The sequence below is a fragment of the Mirounga leonina genome, unplaced genomic scaffold (genome assembly GCF_011800145.1).
Source record: "Mirounga leonina isolate KUSES-001 unplaced genomic scaffold, KU_Mleo_1.0 Mir_150, whole genome shotgun sequence".
Classification (NCBI taxonomy): Eukaryota; Metazoa; Chordata; class Mammalia; order Carnivora; family Phocidae; genus Mirounga; species Mirounga leonina.
The window spans coordinates 28,155,464-28,174,824 of NW_023270374.1; the positions used below are offsets into that span (position 1 = coordinate 28,155,464).

The 19,361-nt window shown below is 43.4% G+C and overlaps 1 protein-coding gene, 1 long non-coding RNA gene and 1 pseudogene across 4 annotated transcripts; 2 read left to right on the forward strand and 1 right to left on the reverse strand.

The window, feature by feature from the left end:
* Nucleotides 1-1,424: 1,424 nt before the first annotated feature.
* On the reverse strand, nucleotides 1,425-16,715 carry DSN1 (DSN1 component of MIS12 kinetochore complex). 3 transcript variants are annotated; one of them, XM_035006264.1, is made up of 11 exons: nucleotides 16,414-16,714; nucleotides 14,957-15,004; nucleotides 14,400-14,726; nucleotides 11,769-11,842; nucleotides 11,076-11,148; nucleotides 8,612-8,699; nucleotides 6,484-6,543; nucleotides 6,009-6,083; nucleotides 4,235-4,382; nucleotides 2,439-2,526; nucleotides 1,425-1,865 (listed from the first exon to the last, which is right to left on the reverse strand). In XM_035006264.1, the coding sequence occupies exons 2-11, from the start codon at nucleotides 14,988-14,990 to the stop codon at nucleotides 1,762-1,764; spliced, it is 1,071 nt and encodes a 356-aa protein (XP_034862155.1). In that variant the 5' UTR covers nucleotides 14,991-15,004; nucleotides 16,414-16,714; the 3' UTR covers nucleotides 1,425-1,761. The 3 variants fall into 3 exon arrangements, with proteins under 3 accessions (XP_034862155.1, XP_034862157.1, XP_034862156.1); XM_035006266.1 differs by lacking the exon at nucleotides 14,400-14,726 and having other exon boundaries at nucleotides 16,414-16,715; XM_035006265.1 differs by lacking the exon at nucleotides 16,414-16,714 and having other exon boundaries at nucleotides 14,957-16,406.
* On the forward strand, nucleotides 9,192-9,732 carry LOC118011572 (annotated as a pseudogene).
* A 134-nt stretch (nucleotides 16,716-16,849) lies between the features above and the next one.
* LOC118011452 lies at nucleotides 16,850-19,041 on the forward strand. Its single transcript, XR_004679470.1, has 2 exons — nucleotides 16,850-17,029; nucleotides 18,621-19,041. It is a non-coding gene; the product is annotated as an uncharacterized LOC118011452 (long non-coding RNA).
* Nucleotides 19,042-19,361: the final 320 nt, after the last annotated feature.

Here is a 19,361-nt window from a genome sequence, read left to right on the forward strand (position 1 = left end):
TCCATTATACTACTCTGCTTCTGAAGGAGTAGGCAATTAACACGACTCCTCTGATGCTTAAGAGCTTTCCTTGGGGCTGTCCAAAGTTTCCCTCTTGCTCTAGCTTTGACAGTATTATCCATTCTCAAGGCTTCAATAGCTACATATCAGTTACTTCCAAATTTTATCTCCAGTCCAAATGTCTCTACCCAGTTTTCCACGTCTATATCCAATGGTCTAGCTGACTTCTCCATTTGGTATCTCAAATTGAACTACTAGCTTTCTCATCTCATTAGCCGCTCTACTAATCCGCTCAGTTGTTCAAGCTTTTGCCCCTCCAGCACATTGATACCACTGTTCTAAATTTATACTTTTTAATCTGACTTATAGCATCCCTGTGATATAGGTTCTATCTTTCTCCCAATCTTACAGATAAGAGGTTAAATAACTTTTTCTCGGTCCAAGTGGCACTTAGGCTTTTAACACATAGGTCACATGCCTACTAAGTTCCAGATACTATGAGCAACTCCCATGTCTGTTTTTGTTCTTCGCTCTCTCCCCATTTCTTAGAACTATGCCTGGCATATAGCAGGGGCTCTGTAAATACATGAAAGAAAAAGGAATGTGGGGGGGTCCCTGGGTGGCTCAGTCAGTAAAGCATCTTACTTTGGCTCAGGTCATGATCGTGGGGTCCTGGGATCAAGCTTTGTGTGGGGCTCCCTGCTTAGCAAGAAGCCTGCTTCTCCCTCTGACAAATAAATAAATAAAATCTCTTAAAAAAAAAAAAAGGAATGTAGGTCAAAGGAAGGAGATACCACCTTTCCCTAATTGGTACTTAGGCCAAGGTTTAAGACTTAAGATTATGACTGGGTATTTAAATGAAGTAGGCTTTATCCTATTAGGAGGATCAGAGAATAAGAAACATTAACAATAAATTAGTTGGTGTTTTCCTAGTAATTAATGCTGAGGCATATTTCCACACTATTGTTCACTTCAGCATCTTGGCAAGGAATCCTATTTTCTGCTAAGCCCCCACTGCCTTAAAAAAACTTTTTATATGCTCAGTGTATACACAAAGACAAAACAAAGCTTTTAATAATGTGCAATTTTATAATGCAAGTTATTAAAAACAGAGAACAATGAAAAACAGTACTTAGCCCCCTCCTGCCATGAATCCAGGAGTTAGGATGTCAACTCAATATTAAAACCTAAAGCACACTGTAAACAGGACAGAGAATGAGTGGTATTTCCTTCAATCTGGACATCGTGTAAAGTGATACACATTTATCCATATGATGCAAACAACGCTCACAACTCCTCTACCAAAAATCACCTTCAGGGCCACACTAGAAAATTAGTCCCATTCCTTTACTACCAGAACCCAACTTGACCCCTAAAATGTTTTCCTGGATTTGGTCCTGAATGACTTTGGATTTTTTCAAAACCTAAAAAACATCTTCACAAGATGAAGATTACTGACCATGAAGGATATTTAAAAGAATGGGCTACTAGTTCTCAAGGTCATTCCACAAAAGAAGTTGCAAGCATTTTGCACATTCTTGGAAAAAGCATCTATATTACACTCTTTCAGATGCATAAATTCTGTCACTTTTAGAAAAAAAAACAAACAAAAAAAACCGCAGGGCTCTACATTCAGCCCGTTATCCTCAAAGGCAACAGGGCAGCTATCACCAGCTCAGACTGCCACGCAGTTGCCGTGTGTTGGGGCACTCTTCCCATTTCTCTCCTCTGGAGCACCTTGTGCAGGAAAGCTACATGAAGTCACTGACAAGACTTAGAGCAGTGTGTGGCAGGTGGGTTCTGTAGCTGAAGCTTGAGCAGTTTTCGAGCTGGAGAGGGATCTAATTGTTGTGTGCTTCTCTTCCCTGCAAAGGAAAGACAAAAGTAAATTTCAAGTGAATTCAAAATAACATTTATTGAAAACTTCTTGTATGGACAACTGTGCCAGACACTGAAGGGCATTACAATGACAAATAAGAGTCTCTGTCCTTAAGGAGATGGCAGTCCGGCAGGAAAGCCAGCTGCAACCACAACCATAACACTATGTAATGAGAAAATGAAGGTATATATAGCAAATAATTTAGGGCTGGAGGAGGCCAAGGAAAAGCAACAGGGAAGTAATGTCAGTGTTACTTAGTGGATTCTTGAAGAATGAAGAGGAAAACGGCAATGGGTATTTAAAAGCTTGGATTTACTAAAACAACACGGTTTGTGGGGATTTAATTTTCCAATCTACTATGTTCCTGTGAATTCACATCTAGAAATTTCCCATCAACTTTGAGTACCCACAGCATAATAATTATGGTGAGGGGAGAAAAAGAAATCATCTACACAGGCCTTATTTTCTGAGACCATATGCTCTGAAGGGCAGTTTGTATCTGAAGGGCTATCATATATAAAATAGTGCAAGCTCTAGTCCCCTGAAGACACACACTCACCGAGCTGTACTGACACCTTCTGGAGACACTGGGTACTTTCATCCATAAAAGCATGCAGCTGCCTCACAGACCCTTGCAGTTCGTCCATCTGCACATGAAAAACAGCTGTGAGCTATAAGGGTCCGTGGCTTCTTTTTTTTTTTTAAGATTTTATTTATTTATTTGACAGAGAGAGACACAGCCAGAGACGGAACACAAGCAGGGGGAGTGGGAGAGGGAGAAGCAGGCCTCCCGCCAAGCAGGGAGCCTGATGTGGGGCTCGATCCCAGGACCCTGGGACCATGACCCGAGCCGAAGGCAGACGCCTAACAACTGAGCCACCCTGGCACCCCACCTTCTTCTTTAAAAAAAAAAATATATATTTATTTATTCGAGCGAGAGAGAGAGTGTGTGCACAAGAGGGGTGGGGGGAAGGGCAGAGGGAAAGGGAGAAGCAGGCTTCCCGTGGAGCAGGGAGCCCGATGTGGAGCTCGATCCCAGGACCCTGGGATCATGACCTGAGCCGAAGGCAGACGCTTAACGACTGAGCCACCCAGGCGCCCCATCCGTGGCTTCTTTGATGTTCCTCAAAAAAGGAAGGCAAGCTCCTGCTCAGGAGCTTTGCTTTGCTGTCTTTTCAACCTGGAAAGCTTGTGCCACACACTTTGTTTGCTCCTCCAGATTCACACTCTGCACTTCTCCATGTTGCTCTATGCCCTGGGAGGCTGCCAAGCATAACCTCAGACAGGATTCCATGTCCTCTGGTGTCTGGGCAGGTTTAGCCAAGAGGGAGCCCAAGTGGGAGGGAGGTGAATGAAGTCAGGATATTTTTATGCAGCCTTGCTGGAAGGGTCGTCTTGAGTTAGTTTTGTCTCTCAACTGAAGGTCATGGCCCACTATATAACTTTCTTCCTCTGGTACCACAGTGACTGTTCCTCCCCTCTGCCCTTCAGGCCTAGGGACAGTAAGAGTTCAGCTGCCTCTAAGCCCCAGGTTACTGCACTAATCTTTGTGGTTTCCTCAATACCCACACTTTATATATCACTCCTTCAATTAACCTTTATCAAGTGCATCTACTTTCTGTCGATACTTGGAGTGATACAATACCATTCTCCCAAATGTCCTCAGGGCTCACTTCCTCATTTCTTTTTTTTAGATTTTATTTATTTATTTGAGAGAGAGAGAATGAGAGACAGAGAGCAGGAGAGGGAGGAGGGTCAGAGGGAGAAGCAGACTCCCTCCTCAGCAGGGAGCCCGATGCGGGACTTGATCCCGGGACTCCAGGATCAGGACCTGAGCCGAAGGCAGTCGCTTGACCGACTGAGCCACCCAGGCACCCCACTTCCTCATTTCTTTCAAGTCTTTGTTAAAATGGTACCTTAGAGGGGCACCTGGGTGGCTCAGTCCGTTAAGCATCTGCCTTCAGCTCAGGTCATGATCCCAGGGATCGAACCCTGTGTTGGGCTCCCTGCTCAGCGGGGAGCCTGCTTCTCCCTCTCCCTCTGCCTGCAGCTCCCCTTGCTTGTGCTCTTTCTCTGTCAAATGAATAAATGAAATCTTTCAAAAAAAAAAAAGCAGCTTAGAAGGACCATCAACAACTGCTCTATACAGCAACCTGCCACCCTTCCTGTCCACTCTCTCCTTTACCTTGCTTTATTAGCTTTTATCACCACGTATTTATTTTTTTTATTGTCTCTCCATGTTTCCCCAAGGTAGAGCTGATAGTTATCTCATTACACATATTCTCCAGGTCTCTGAATTTCCAAGGATGACAACATAGCAAAGCTAAATAACCAAATTAATATGAGCCAACTCACCACCAACTCCATATAATCAAAGACTTTGTTTTGGTTCTGCAATATCTTCTGGTAGTCAGGCTTTGTATTAAGGACTTCACTCTGGGAAGATCCAAGATATGTTGCAGGTTCCACTTCAACTTCAGTAACTTTGGTTTCAGCTGATCCTCTGGAAGGAAAAAAAAAAAAGAACAAAAGAGCGTTCAAGGAATTTTTTTTAAAGAGTTTTTAATTATTTATTTATTTGAGAGAGAGAGCACAAGCAGAGGGGAGAGGGAAAAGCAGAATCCCCACTGAGCAGGGACCCTGATGCAGGGCTCAATCCTGGGACCCTGAGATCATGACCTGAGCCAAAGGCAGACGCTTAACAGACTGAGCCACCCAGGCGCCCCTCAAGGAATTTCTATAATCATTTTCTGGGGGAAGATATGTAAGACAACCTAGGGAAAAAAAACGCCAATAAGGCTTTATTAACCTGAACGAATATTCTTCCACTCTACTGTAGGCATAGGCTTTCTTATTAACAAGGGGGTCTGAAATGATTATTCTAGTGTTAATATATTTATACCACTGGGCTCCAGGAAATGCTAGAACCTTCAGATCAGTTGACTCCACCTAACAGTAAGGTCCATTTACAAAAAGGACTATAGGTGGGGTATGGTAAAGCCAAAGCTTGCTTTCCTGAAATCCCTATCTATGATCTTTTCCAAAAAATGCTGGGCCACTTCAATTATCTGAAATAACTGAATGTGATGGAGAGTTCATGAAAACTGAGGACTCTTTAACAACAACCACTCCCAAAATTTCCTGACTGCCAGACCCTGCTGAACACGTTCCATTTCACCTCATTTTACACTTACAACAACCCAATGAGGTAGGTACTAATATTATCCCCATTTTCAAGAGGAACTTCAAGCTTAGAGATTAAGTAGCTTGCCCAAGATCACAAATTGAAGGAGTAATTAGTATTGTAACAGAGACATTCTGCTTCCAGAAGCATTCCTCTTAACCAATAAGCTATGCCACATCAAAAGTTCTTATTCTGAAACTTTGTTCTTACACTTTACTTATCTTCATAAACAGAACGTGTAAGGGGCAAATAAAGTAACTGGTAACCATCAGTGCCTGGACTGCGGAAGTTTTCAAACCATGTTCCTGAAAGCACCTCCTTACAAAGAGGCCACTTCTGCAGTTAGGGTTTTAGCTAACATTTTATATTTGGGTTTCTAGCTGAGATACCGTTGGGGAAAAAAAAGCTTAAAATCACTGGCTTAGATGGCCAACTAAATCAAAGTCTAGTACTTTCCCACTTTTTATGCCTTTAGGACTCTAAAGGCATATAGGTGTATATGCCTATACACCCTCTTTCATCACCCCCTTCCATGTTTTTGCATCTCCACGAAGGACCTGGCCAGGGTTCTCTCCCATACCTGCAGCTTGAAGGCCACGTGCAAACTGACGTGCCCTGACCAAGATTTTGGCCCAAGCCCGAGTGCCCTGGTACAGGGCAGAGATGGGCCTGTCTCCCCCCGGATGTGCAACAGCAGCCAAGGACACAGAACTGAAGCAATTCTGTTCTTTGACTGAAAATAGTGACACCCACTCTCCCTCCCTTTCCCCCAACTCTCCACTTATAGTCCTAGAGTGCTAATACACATTTTATAGAGCTTTGATGAGTTGATTGGCCTATGAGAAAGGATTCATCTTTCAATTTGTGCTAACAGAACTGAAATCAATTCAAATCAAATTCCACAAGGTAAAAAGATAGCTTCCTATTTCCAATCGTGGAGCTAACCTGGATATGATCTCTTCAGCCTCCTTCTGGTAGTACTGCAAGAGCTGATCCCAAGACTGACGTTCTAAAGAAAATCTATAGAATCAGGAAAAAAAATAATCATCTTTTTGATCATCTCATTCTGAATCACTCAGGGCAACAATAAGTACATCAGGTGTCTACTCTGGTTCTAAGATGTGAAAAAAAGGTCATTAAAGGATCAGAAAGCCCGACTGATTCAGAGGATATGAATTTAATCAAATCAAACATGAGTTCTTAAAATCAAATTAACATCCTGATTCCCCAGACTCCATTCTATGAAACTGGCCATCAGTAAAGCCCACAAGATCCCAATAAGCAGCTTTCTAAATTCCAGTGTTGACACACTAGTACTGAGACTCTGAATGGAATGTTTACTATTAATTTTTTCCAGACCTAGTTATTTTCCCCAGATGAATTTAGATTTTCCAACAAAGGATCACTCATTTTCACTTACTTTGTTATGTATTCCTTCATTTCAGCCACTGATGTTTCCAGAGATAAATCTGATTCTTTTCTGGAATACAGATAAGACTGTAAGACCAATATAAATCTTTCAAAAGCACTTGCTTTTAATAGGATGCCTTACACAATTTTAATGGCAGTAAAAGATATTCAGAATTCATCTTTCAACAAATATTTATTCTTGAACTCTATCTCACTTCTGCACTAGATAACAATTTCCTCAGTGGTCTCTTTATTTTCTATTTCTCTCATCAATTCCAATTCACCTATAGCCAGATTACCCTTCCCTAAAATATTCCTTAATTTTGTTTTCCTTGCCTAAAACTCTGCAACTCTCGACTGCATTCAGAATAAAAGTCAAAACTCTTCAACCTGGCACTTTAGGCTGTTTTGGCTCCAACCAGCTCATTAACTTTGATTCCAATTGTTTCCTTTCACCTATTCTGCCCCATATAATCTCATTCAGCCCGACCCTCAAACATCTGGAGCTTTCCATCTCCAAACTTTTGTTCACATCATTTTTTTTTAAAGATTTATTTATTTATTTGAGAGAGAGAGAGAGAAAGCATGAATGGAGGAAGGGACAGAAGGAGAGAATATCCAAGCAGACTCTCGCTAAGCATGGAGCCTGACTCGGGGCTTGATCTCATTAGCCATGAGATCAGGACCTGAGCAGAATCCAAGAGTCAGACGCTCAACCGACTGAGCTGCCCAGGTGCCCCTTGCTCACATTGTTTTTGTGTCTCTTCTGAGTCACCTTTTAAGGCCCAACAATACTTTTGTATGTGACATCTCTTCTTCCCACTCAAAATGATGTTATCAGTGGACAGGGATTATGTTTATTTACACCAATGGCTTAGCTCAGTTGGGTGACTAATCCTGATGGAAAAGAAGCACTGAAAATGCCAAAATTCTGCAGATGTACTTGGTACTCTACCTGGCAAAGACAAGTTAGCTGTGCCACCTTTCATGTTTCTCCACCAAGGCCTGTGACACATAGCCTCTATCACCTATGGCTGAGATGCAGCAGCTGGTGGCTTAAATACACTGCATTAAGAGATACTATGCTGAGCCAACATATTTTTCATTTCCTGGATAGTAATGTTAATTCTTTTTTTTTTTTAAGATTTTATTTATTTATTTGACAGAGACACAGCGAGAGAGGGAACACAAGCAAGGGGGAGTGGGAGAGGGAGAAGCAGGATTCCTGCTGAGCAGGGAGCCCAATGTGGGGCTCGATCCCAGGACCCTGGGATCATGACCTGAGCCGAAGGCAGACGTTTAACAACTGAGCCACCCAGGCGCCCCAGCAATGTTAATTCTAACAATCTGTGGGAAAGTAAACCTTTGTGAAGTCAAAACTAAAAAGTTTTATGAGGTAGGCCCAAGTGACATGATTTGTTGCAAGGCAGAAGCTAGAGAGTTAGACCCTGCCCCTACAGAGGAACTACCAGTTTGGGGCTGGGATTTAAAAACTTCTCCTAATATTCTTGCTTACCAACAGCTGAAGAACATAAGTTTATCACCAACTTGCCTTGCTAGCAAATAGCTGAACAATGCTTTTCCTCTCATCTTTCCATGGCTGGTTCCTTCCCACCACTCAGGTCTTAACAGGTCTTCTCTGTACACTAACTAAAGTTGTGTACACCCCCCTCACGTCACTATCATAGTTACTGACTTCTTAGATAATCACTACCTGAAATCCTTATTTTCTACGTATTTGATTGTCTCTCCTGTTAAAATACATAAGAAAGACCTTGCTTGAGGGGCGCCTGGGTGGCTCAGTCGTTAAGCATCTGCCTTCGGCTCAGGTCATGATCCCAGGGTCCTGGGATTGAGCCCCGCATCAGGCCCCCTGCTCCGCGGGAAGCCTGTTTTCCCTCTCCCTCTGCCCCTGCTTGTGTTCCCTCTCTTGCTGTGTCTCTGTCAAATAAATAAAATCTTAAAAAAAAAAAAAAGAAAGACCTTGCTTGACTTATTTATCATTTTATGTCCAGCATCTAGAAGAGCCTGGTGTGTAGAAGATGCTGGATAAATGTTTGTTGAGTGAATAAGCAACTAATTATAATGAAAAGTCTTAATTCAATTATAATTTAGGACAGAAGGGGAACTGCACATACCCTTTTGAATCTTCAAAACATTTTTGTAGAGTTCCATTACTTTCCAGGCTCTCTGCAAAATGCTTCAATTCTTCAGAAAGAGAAGATGCTAGAGGGGGGGAAAAAAAAGTACATGTTATAAAATAAATAGAATATGAATTTCCACAGCAAGCTGCTGACAAAGATATACTCAAGGTGGTCTCAGCTCTAGGGTCCCCTGTTACATTTTGGCCCTCTCACCTATTCAAAGAAGTAGTATAAATATGCAGAAAGATTTTATCTTTGTTCTTTGGGTAGGTATAGATAGAACGGAAGACAACTCCTCTTTATGACATTTATGATAGTGTTTTTTATACTTGACTGGTGAAAACTAGTTAAAAGTTATATGTGCACTGACATTTCATTCTTTCAAGAAATTTCAACTGCTGGCAGGCAATAGGCAGGGGCGTAATGAAAAATGTTAAAGGAGAATAAAGAATTATGGGCATAAGGTAAAAACAGGTCTCTGCTTCAACTTGGAAGAATCTACAACTGCACTCAGGTGAGAAATGCAAAGGGGAAAGCAGATGTTAAAAAGTTATCGTATCTACTCTAATTGGTGATGGTCCAATGCCGAGATAAACAACAGCCTGAGTTCATATATTTTCCAGGTCTTCTAAGTGGGTAACACTGAATATTTCTGACCCTGGATGATTGTGTAGTTATACTATAAAGAGCTACTTCCTAGGAAGTTGAAAATGGATTCCTAAGAATATTTGTAACTTATATCACAGATGAACAGCTAATTTCCTTAATGTATAAAGAGTTCCTACAAACTGATGTAAAAAAGCCAAGATCCCAATTTTCAAAAACGAAAAAGGAGCCTTTCCGGCGGTGCCAAACTCCCCACAAGAACATCCCCTCTCAAAGGACCTCCTCCACCCATCCCAGAAGAGAAAAGGAAACACAAGAAGTGCCTGGCGCAGAGCCCTAACTCCTACTTCATGGATGTGAAGTGCCCAGGATGCTACAAAATCACCACCACCTTTAGCCATGCACAAACAGTAGTTTTGTGTGTTGGCTGTGCCACTGTCCTTTGCCAGCCTACGGGAGGAAAAGCAAGACTTACAGAAGGATACTCCTTCAGACAGAAGCAGTGCTAGAAGCACCCTCCATCAAGATGAGGGGCAAACTATCCCAATCAACACATTTTGGATTAAAAAAAAATGAACAAAGGATACAATCAAACAACACACAGAAAATGAAGTACAAGTGGCTCTAAAAAATATGAAAAAGTGCTTATCCTCTTTGAAAAAAGAGGGAACACAGATTAAAGCTAGAAAATACTTCTTATCACCTATCAAATAGTAAAAAATCTGAGCTGCTTGGTAAAACTGTTATGAGTGTGAAAAAACAGGTACTTGCATATATTGCTGGTAGAATAAACTGATAGAACCTTTCTGGAAGGCAATCTGGTAATTTCTCACATTTCATTTGATCTATGTAATTTCAATTCTAGAAATTTATCTTATTTTTACTTGTGTATGTGCCAGAAGACTTGTGTAAAAAGGTATTCATTACCCTATTCATTATAATAGCAAAAGACTGGAAACAACCCTGAAAGCCCACCAGTAAAGAACTGGTTAAATCATATATGGAACATTTATAAAATGAAATGTCATATGGCTACTAAAATGTCAAGACAGTTCTATATGTGCAATATGGAACAATGTGCAAGACAAACTGGTTTAAAAAAAAAAAAAAGACAAGGGGCGCCTGGGTGGCTCAGGCAGTTAAGTGTCTGCCCTTGGCTCAGGTCATGATCCCAGGGTCCTGGGATAAGTCCCGCATCGGGCTCCTTGCTCAGCGGGAGAGTCTACTTCTCCCCTTCCCTCTGCCTCTAACCACTGCTTGTGCTCTCTCCCTTGCTCACTCTCTCTCAAACAAACAAACAAACAAATAAGACAAGGGGTGCCTGCGTGGTGTCTGACTCTTGGTTTCAACTCAGGTCATGATCTCATGGTCATGAGATAAGCCCCGCATCGGGCTCCTCACTCAGCACGGAGTCTGCCTGAGTTTCTCTCTCCCTCATCTTTTGCCCCCCCCCACCCTCTCTAAAATTAGTAAATAAATCTTAAAAAAAAAAAAAAGACAAGGTAAAAAACAGTGCAGAGTATATGTTCATTTGGTATTCATGTAAAAATGCTGGAAATGCAGTAAGATCTCTGTAATAATCAACCGGAAGCTGGTGGCTGCGGTGTCTGCTGCAGAGAGGAGTTGGACTGGCTTGGGGTGGGAGGCTGGCTTATGTCACACTTTCATACCTTCTGAATGTCATAAGCATATATTCTTACTCTTTTAAACACAACTCTAAAATATAGATGGGGGCTGGTTTTGTGAGGCGGCAGCTCCTATAAATGGAGGTCCTGAAAGTGGGGCTTCAACCGACCTAAACAGAAGGTAAAGCCAGAGGCCAAAGCTGGCTCCTCTATTCTTAGCAACTTACCTTTGGCTCTAAAACTTTCATGACTGAAGCCCTCAGTGTCCTTTAGGAAAGGTTCAAGTTTCTGAACAGAGAACTAAATAAAGGAAAGCATTTTTAGTACAACCAAGATTTTCCAGGCCAGTCCTGAGTTCATGTAATTTCATGATGTTTAATCAACATGAAAGTAAACATGATTTAATTTTTATGCCTAAGATTTTTCATATAAACAAATAAGTAGATCAGGAAAAATCTCTTTGCTCAGACTATACATTTTGATTTTTGGTTCAGAGAAACATGGTCATTTAATTAACACAAATGACTTATCTAAATTGATGTAAATCACCAGTTAGCCATATAATTTCCGCTCGGTATGTAGTCAGACCTTAAATGTCTGCTTTAACTTAGATATTGACCTTCACCCACTTTAAATTCCCATCATTTGCTGCCAATGGGCAAACTATACTAGACTGAGGAAATCTCTGTCAGGTGCTCAATTAGCACCAGCACCAGTGGGATTGGTAGGAAGACTAGTCCAGAGAGAAATCAGCTGCTGCTGGGATTAAATCTGGCTTTTAAATTAATCCCACCTAGACAGAAGCATCTTTTAATCTCAACTGATACATTACACAACACTGATCTCTTTTTGGGGCTGTCACAGTAACAGTTTAAAAAAAAAAAGAAAAAGAAAGCATTTCTCAATTCCGAGATTCTTACCTGGAAACTGGAAAGCAGGAGAGCGACAAGCCGTTTGCTTTCTGTTAAGTTGGCACTGATGGATCTGCTGAGCTCTAACATAAAATATCACCACATGTAAGGGACTAGATACTAATACAGTTAGCAAAGTAAAAAAAACTGAAAATTGTCCTCCCTCCTGATGGGGTCTAACTTCAGGTAAGAACGCGTAGGCAGCCTTTTCTACTTAAAAGGAGAATTTATATAGAGTATATCTAATTTTTTTAGACTCACCAAAAAATGAAATTTACCTATTTATATATACTAACTTTAAAATGTTATTAAGAAACCTTTTATGGATTACATTAAAATCTTGTCTGTTATGGGTGCCTAGATGGCTCAGTCAGTTGAGTGTTCAACTCTTGATTTTGGCTCAGGTCAAGATCTCAGAGTTGTGAGATCAGGTCTTGCAACTGGCTTCCCACTCAGCCAGAAGTCTGCTTCAGTTTCCTCCCTCTGCCCCTGCCCCTGCCCCTACCCCGGCTCATGTGCGAGCTCTCTCTCTCTCTTTCAAATAATTAATTAAATCCTTAAAAAAAATAGTAACATCAAAAATAATAAAAACAATGCAACTTTAAAAATCATTTAACTTGTTTCTGATGTTTTATTTTCAGCATTCAAGGAAAGGAGATGGGAACATTTGAGCATCTTTAGGACAGGCACTGCAGTGTGTTTTGTTTGTTTTTTTAAAGTAGGCTCCATGCCCAATGTGGGGTTTAAACTCAGGACCCTGAGACCCTGAGATCAAGAGTTCCATGCTTGGGGCGCCTGGGTGGCTCAGTTGGTTAAACATCTGCCTTCGGCTCAGGTCAGGATCTCAGGGTCCTGGGATGGAGCCCCACGTAGGGCTCCCTGCCCAGTGGGGGGGTCTGCCTCTCCCTCCTCCCCCCTGCTCATGCTGTTTCTGTTTCTCCCTCTTTCAAATAAATAAAATCTTATAAAAAAAAAAGTCACATGCCCTACCGAGTAAGTCAGCCAAGTGCTCCTGCAGTGTGCTTTAAATACACTGTCTTATAAATTATGAGCTCCATTTTACAGATGGGAAAACTGAAGCTCAGAGGGCAGATAACTTGCCAGAGGCCAGATATTCAATCCCAAATCTGCCACCAAAAAAGGTGTATTTTCCCAATAAGAGCCATACTGCCTCTCTATAATGACCTAATAATGACATTAATAGTAATTTGTTGAACACTTGCTATATAAAAGGCATTTCATTAAATGCTATGCACACCTCATTAAAACCAAAGGCAAGTAGCTTATCAATTCCATTTTACAAAGGAGGACACTGAGGCACAAAGGCTGGATGATAGGTAACTTGTAACCCAAGGTCACATGGTGAATCCCCCTGAATTGGAGGGGTATTTTACATAATTATGCCACTGAATCCTCAAACGACTATAAGATGTAGTTTTTTTTTAAATTATGTCCATCTAAAAACATCAATTATTACACAGCAAAGAAAGTTTGCTCTGACAATTTGAGATACATATATTTTTGTCCTCCAGCTTCAGCTGGCTGTGTTTTTAGTTCTTTTGCCTCCTAGTTATTTCTCATTGCTGTTAGTATAGAAAAACAGGATACCTTCTGCCTCTAACCAAAGAAACCTGGCAAGTAGCCAGGAATAACCAGGAGATAACCAATCTTATTACATCAGTGATTTTTTGTTATACAGAATTTTAGGTCCACAGGCCCTGGAACAGAGATAAAGGTAGGGGTAATCTTAGGGAATTGCTTGTTTTCTTGGCACACCTACAGAGTCAAGTGCATGAGCACAATTGTGGCAGCAATATGCTAAATGGCTATTTTTACCCAGATTTCCTTCTACACATCAGGCCATCTGGAAGTGAGCTAATATCTTTAAAATAATCACAATAGCTTAACATTGGAGCTATTTACTTACTATATGCCAAGAACTGTGTTCTATATCAATTCATTTAATTCTCACACAACCCTGTAAAATAGGTATTATTTCATCCCATTTACTGATAAGGCCTGTAAGGCAAAGGAGCTTAAGTAATCTGCTCAAGGTTACACAACTAGTAAGTTCTTCCTGAAATGTGCTGGACTTTCCACATTAAATCTTGTACTTCATTGCTTACTGAGATGTAATTATTATTGTAAGTTCACACAAATCACATTCAAATACGGCATGTCTAAAACCTTAGTTTTCACCAAGATGTTTTTACAGGCATCCTCCCTCCGAGATATTTTCAGTTATAAAGCCTATAAGCAGGTAGCAACCCATCCACCTTCTGTTTTACTTTAAGAAATAACAGAAAGCCATACAAAGAAATCTTTAATGCCTCTCATCCTAGCAGAGGTGAGAGTTGAACAATTGTAAACTAGAATTTTTGTTCATGGTGGAGATTATAACGGGCAGCTGTTAACATAAGAGCAATCATATGGAACACTCACTAGGTGTTTGACATTAGTACTTAGGATCTTAGACTATCCCCCTTACAGATGAGGAAACTGAGGTTGACAGGGGTGACATGATTTGCTCAGTCACATAACAAGTAGCAGAGCCAAGTCATTCCTCCTCCATTCTTTCTGCCATACCTCACTGTCTCTTATCTGAGCTGGAACTCCTGTCTTACGTACACAGCACCCCACCTGTGATGCCCTGATGAAAGGCAGGCAGTGACTTCCGCCGGCTCATTTCTTTCATACTTGCTCGCCGCCAAGATTGACTCTTGTCTTGACGATCGGGAGACTGTTCTTGGGGGGACAAATGAAGGGACCTGGACTGAAGTCCTTCCTGGCGGCCGAGATCACAACTTCCCCCTATTCTAGGGCTAGAGCCAAGGTGAATTCTTTCCTCTGAAACGCCTTGAGTCATCTCCAGGGAGGCAGGTGATTTGCTACACACTTCCACAGGGATGGGATCCGATTCCAGTGGATGATCATGAGTCTTAGTTGTCACTGGTTCCTCTTCTAGCACTTGTTATGAAAAAGTCAAAATACAAAATGAAACCCACCACAACCATGCATCTGAGCAAAAAGGTGGAAAAAGAAAATATATGCCCCAGATCATGGAAACAGTGAGGAAGCATCTCCGCAAATACGTAAATATGTGATTCCAAATCCACCAGAAGCCAGGAAAGCATTTGTGTATAGCTGAGAAATCTGAACCCAAGGCAAGAGGGCCTTAATTTTACTACAATACTTACCTTCTATCGTCTCCGATCTAATTACTGAAGTCATTCTGGATGAAAACCCTGAAAATAGGAAAACAAGGTGATCTGTTCTTCACATTTCAGCCTCAGTCTCGCTGGGGCTTTACTACCCCAGAAGAGACCTTGTGTTGTCCAGCCTTTCTGACCTGTTCATCTCTGCCCCATGAAATTCTACCTACCTGACAAGGCCCAGCCCAGTCCCACCTCATCCACCTCCTCCAGAGACTATCAGACTATCATTACCTCCTGTACTGAATTTCTACAGAACTCGTTAGAAATACTCATGTCTCACTTAACACGTACCTTCCTTTATTTCCCATTTAACTAGTCCCTCATATCCTAGATGGCATTATGATCTACATGGTCTTCCAAACTAGAAAAATCACATCATCCTTTACTTCTTATGTTTAATCTCCACATCCAAAGTCCTGTCCATCCTACCTCCAAAAGTCTCTGGAAAGCTTTTCTACACTTCCAGTTCTTAGTTTAGTATATGGGTCTCAGAACTTCCACCATCTGCCTCCCCCTCCCCAGCATAATCTTGCAGCCTCTCCACTAGTTTTCCAACATCCAGTACTGCTCCTCTCCAACCCATTCTTTAGACAGCAGCAGAGAATCTTCCAGTATATTCAACACCTTTCATTAACTAGTCCTAACTTACCCACCCCTGCTCTCTCCTGCAACCCCCATTCCCTGCATCACTTTTGAATCTCTACATACACACTGCCTGTAAGACTTACTCAGCCTTCCCAACCTAGCTCAAATGCCAAGCTTTCAAACCACTTCTCTAGGCAAAGTTGGTTGCTCCACCCCTTAGTCTTCCTAGCGCTGTACAGTCTGTTTACGGGTCTGTCTCCCCAGCCAGACCGTATTTGTATCCCTAGTGGCTGTCACAGACAACTGACTGGAAGAAGGCAAGGAAGGACATGACTGAGGCGTCTCTGCAAATTCCACGCTTACCCCTCCCTCCCAGCAAAAATCCGTATGAGGGGGAGGGACTCTAAATAAACAAAAATGAATATATAGGGAGGGACAGCGTGGGAAAGGTAACAGAACAAGGGTGTACCCGGTAGGTCAAGGATCTAGATCCCCACAGTAGGGCTGTATCACAGATTCAAGCCTGGATAATAAGAGCAACAAATATCATTTGTTAAGCTGCTTGTTAAGTGCTTATATGCCACGATCTGTGTATGTATGTACGCAGGCGTTTTATTTGCATCATTATCTCATTATCCCACTGAATCCTTTCCACAGCTCTGTAAATACTATCATTAATTCCTCCCCGCAGATAGGGTTCAGAGGGCCAAAAGCCCGGCCCACTGGGGACAGCCCGGGGGTGCGGATGCAGAGGTGGAATTCGAACCCAGGCCTGTGACCCACCCCCAGCCCTCAAACACCGTTCTGCACAGGCCCGAGCGAGAGGCGCGGCCCGCCCTTGGGATTCCTCTCACCCGGACGAGGCCGCAGCGCTCCAGTTCCCCCAGTCCCCTCTGTCTGGGGGGCAGCGACCGGTCTGGGCTGGGCGGAGAGGTCCGACGCCAAGGAGGCTGGTGCGGAGATGAGCCGAACGGCGTCCGCGGAGAGATCTGCGACTCCCTGACCTCGGGACGACGCCAGTCCAGCCCACAGCCTCCGTCTCGGAGATACAAGCCAGCAAATCACTCTCCGCGGCCAAGAGTCGCGCTTCGACGTCCCGCGCCACTGCGGCCGCTCCTCACGGGCCTGGGGCGCCGTCAGCTATCTGCGACACTAAGGCTGCCGCCGCTTCTGAAAGACCCGCCAACTAAGGGCGCCTGCGCAGTTGGCAGCCTGCCGGATCCGCTCACGCATGCGCAGAACGCCGGCCTCCTTCGAGGCGCATGCGTAAACTTGTGTTCAACCTCTTGCCTTCCGCCCGCCCCAGCCCCCCATCTCCAAGTCCTTGCTGGTCCCGACCCGGCCACGTAAATTATTTCCCCAGCTATGCGACGCCCGCGGAGTCCCCTCCTACGGATTCCACCTCATCTTGTCCTTTGCGCTGGACGCATTCAGAGCCCATTGAAGATGGGGAGGCAGAGTCCCAGAGAGGTACTTGCCAAGGAAAATAGTGGATCACGGGGCATATGATGCCCTGCCGCGTCGTTAGGCCATGGTCCCCACCCCACGTTTATATTAACTGCAAAAACATGGGCCGTGTCTTTCCCAGGGCAGAATGGAGCTCTGTACTCCCTTTGTTTTATTCTGTCCCACTCCTGCGCTAGCACTTTCTCTCCTTCTGTGACCCCTTCAATATTGGCAAAGTTTAAGAACTCTCCTGTGCAGCCTTATTGCAGGCCACCCCCTCCCCAAACTGCTTGCAGCTCCTCTGCCCACCCCTGTTGCTTCTTCCCTCTGCTCCTTTGCTCAAGCCGTTCCCTTGGCCAGGGAAGCCCATTCCAGCTTTTTCCTGCAAAATTCTCCCGATTTTAAGCCTCAGCTGAGGATTCATCTCAGACTCTTCTCTGAGGCTCCAGACTGAAAACTGTGTTCCCAGAAGCCCAGCCGTGTCTACTCCACAGCAGGCTGCTTCTTCAGCACCTAGCATGATGCCATGGAAATGTCCCCTTGCTTATGTGGTCCTTTCTTTCAGATCTGAAACCAAATGTTGAATTATTAGCAGTCCAGAAAGTCTGAAAGATGCGTCAGAGAGCAGCTGCTGGAATGTGACTGGTCATCCTTCCATAGCAGCTGCGGTCCTTGGAAAGGTTTTCAGATGGGAGCTAGAAATCTGCCTTCCTGAAATTTTCCACTCTGTAGTTGCAGCCGGCTGGCTCTAATAGCCACCTGAAAGCAGAGATTTGCTTGGTTCCCAGAATATCACTTTCTGGGGCTCAGTGGTACCCAGTTCCTTCTATGCCTGCCCCCCTCTTTCAACTCCTTGTTTGTCAATGTCCCAAGAACAGAACACAATATTCCCAGCCAGGGCTGGTCATCCTGAGGCACAGTGAGAATATTGCTTCATGGATTCCAGACCCAATACATCCTCTGTCCTTCCTCTGCTTTCAGTTCTCCCATGGCTTCCTATGGTCTACAGGACATGGACATTCCTTCCCTCATAAGGCACTGCATGATCTGACCCAGGCCTTTTCATCACTCCTCACTCCAGTGACATCCTGTGGGCTCCACATTTCTGCTCTGCTCTCTTTCTACTAGGCTTTGATACATGCACTCCCTCACCCTGGAGCCACCTCCTGTCAGTCTCCTGCCTATAATATACCACTATCCCCTTCATTTATTCAACATCTCAACCTCAGGTGCCAGTTCAGATGTCCTGTGAAGTCTTTCAGTTCCTCCTGGGTTCCCCCCTGCCATTGACATTTGCTTTCTTGTCTTCCAGACCTATCTATTGCATTCTCAATGCCTAGCACAAACTTAGTTCTTGTTAGCCCCCCCACACATACACACCTCACCCCCAAATAAAAAAAGAGAGGGAGGGAGAGAGAGATGTAGATTTTTCATATGATAGCTTCCAAAATGGTCCCCAATAATCTCTGCTTCTTGGTGTTCATGCCCTGTGTGTTCCTCTTCCACACTGAGTAGAGCTGATCTGTATAACCAGTAAGATACTGCAGAAGTGACTGTGTGATTTTCAAAGTTTAGTCATAAAAGACGTTGTGACTTCTACCCTGCTTTCTTATAGATGACTTGCTCTAGGGCAAGCCAGCTGCCATGTTGTGAGGATACTCAAGCAGCACTATGGTCTATGTGGAGAGGAACTGAGGCCTCCTCCTGCCAACACTGACTTGCCAGGCATATGAGTGAGCCACCTTGCAAATGGATCTTCTAGCCCAAGTCAAGCCTTCACATGACTGCAGCCTGACTGATGTTTGACTGCAACCTCCTTGAGACACCTAGCTCAGTCAGAACTACCTAGCTCCCCTGCTTCTCCCTCTGCCCTCTTCCCTCTCGTGCTGTCTCTCATTCTCTCTCTCTCAAATAAATAAAATCTTTAAAAAAAAAAAAAAAAAAAAGAACTACCTAGCTCCCAAATTCCTGATTCACAGCACCTGTGATCTAATAAATGTTTTGGGCCAATTAATTATACTGTGATAAATAACTGACCCATGTCTAAAGTGTCCTTTTTCCCCATGATACATTTGTGAAAGTTTTTTTTTGTAGAAAATAACATTTTTGAACACTGCAGGTTTCTCAGTGGTCATATCACACTGACTCTGAGGTGTAAGGACTCAGTATCTGGAACCACCAGTGGCCTCTCCCAAGTGACCCCAAACTAGCCAGCTGACTGTGGCATTCCCAGGGCTCCCTCCTTCCCAAGCAACTGGGCTGTGTGTGGAGGGTGGGGTGGGTAAAGTCAGGTTTCAAATCTGATGGGGACCCCACCCACCCTGCAAGAGAAATCAGAGAGGAGGCCAAATCCATG

Bases quoted from the DNA above. Each gene is read 5' to 3' on its own strand.
- DSN1 (XM_035006264.1), bottom strand. From the start codon at position 14,990: ATGACTTCAGTAATTAGATCGGAGACGATAGAAG. The intron at 4,383-6,008 runs GTTAGCTCCACG...TTTTCCTTCCAG, and splicing joins GCTGAAGAGATCATATCCAG to AGGATCAGCTGAAACCAAAG. The intron at 2,527-4,234 runs GTGAGTTGGCTC...TTTCATGTGCAG, and splicing joins TTGATTATATGGAGTTGGTG to ATGGACGAACTGCAAGGGTC.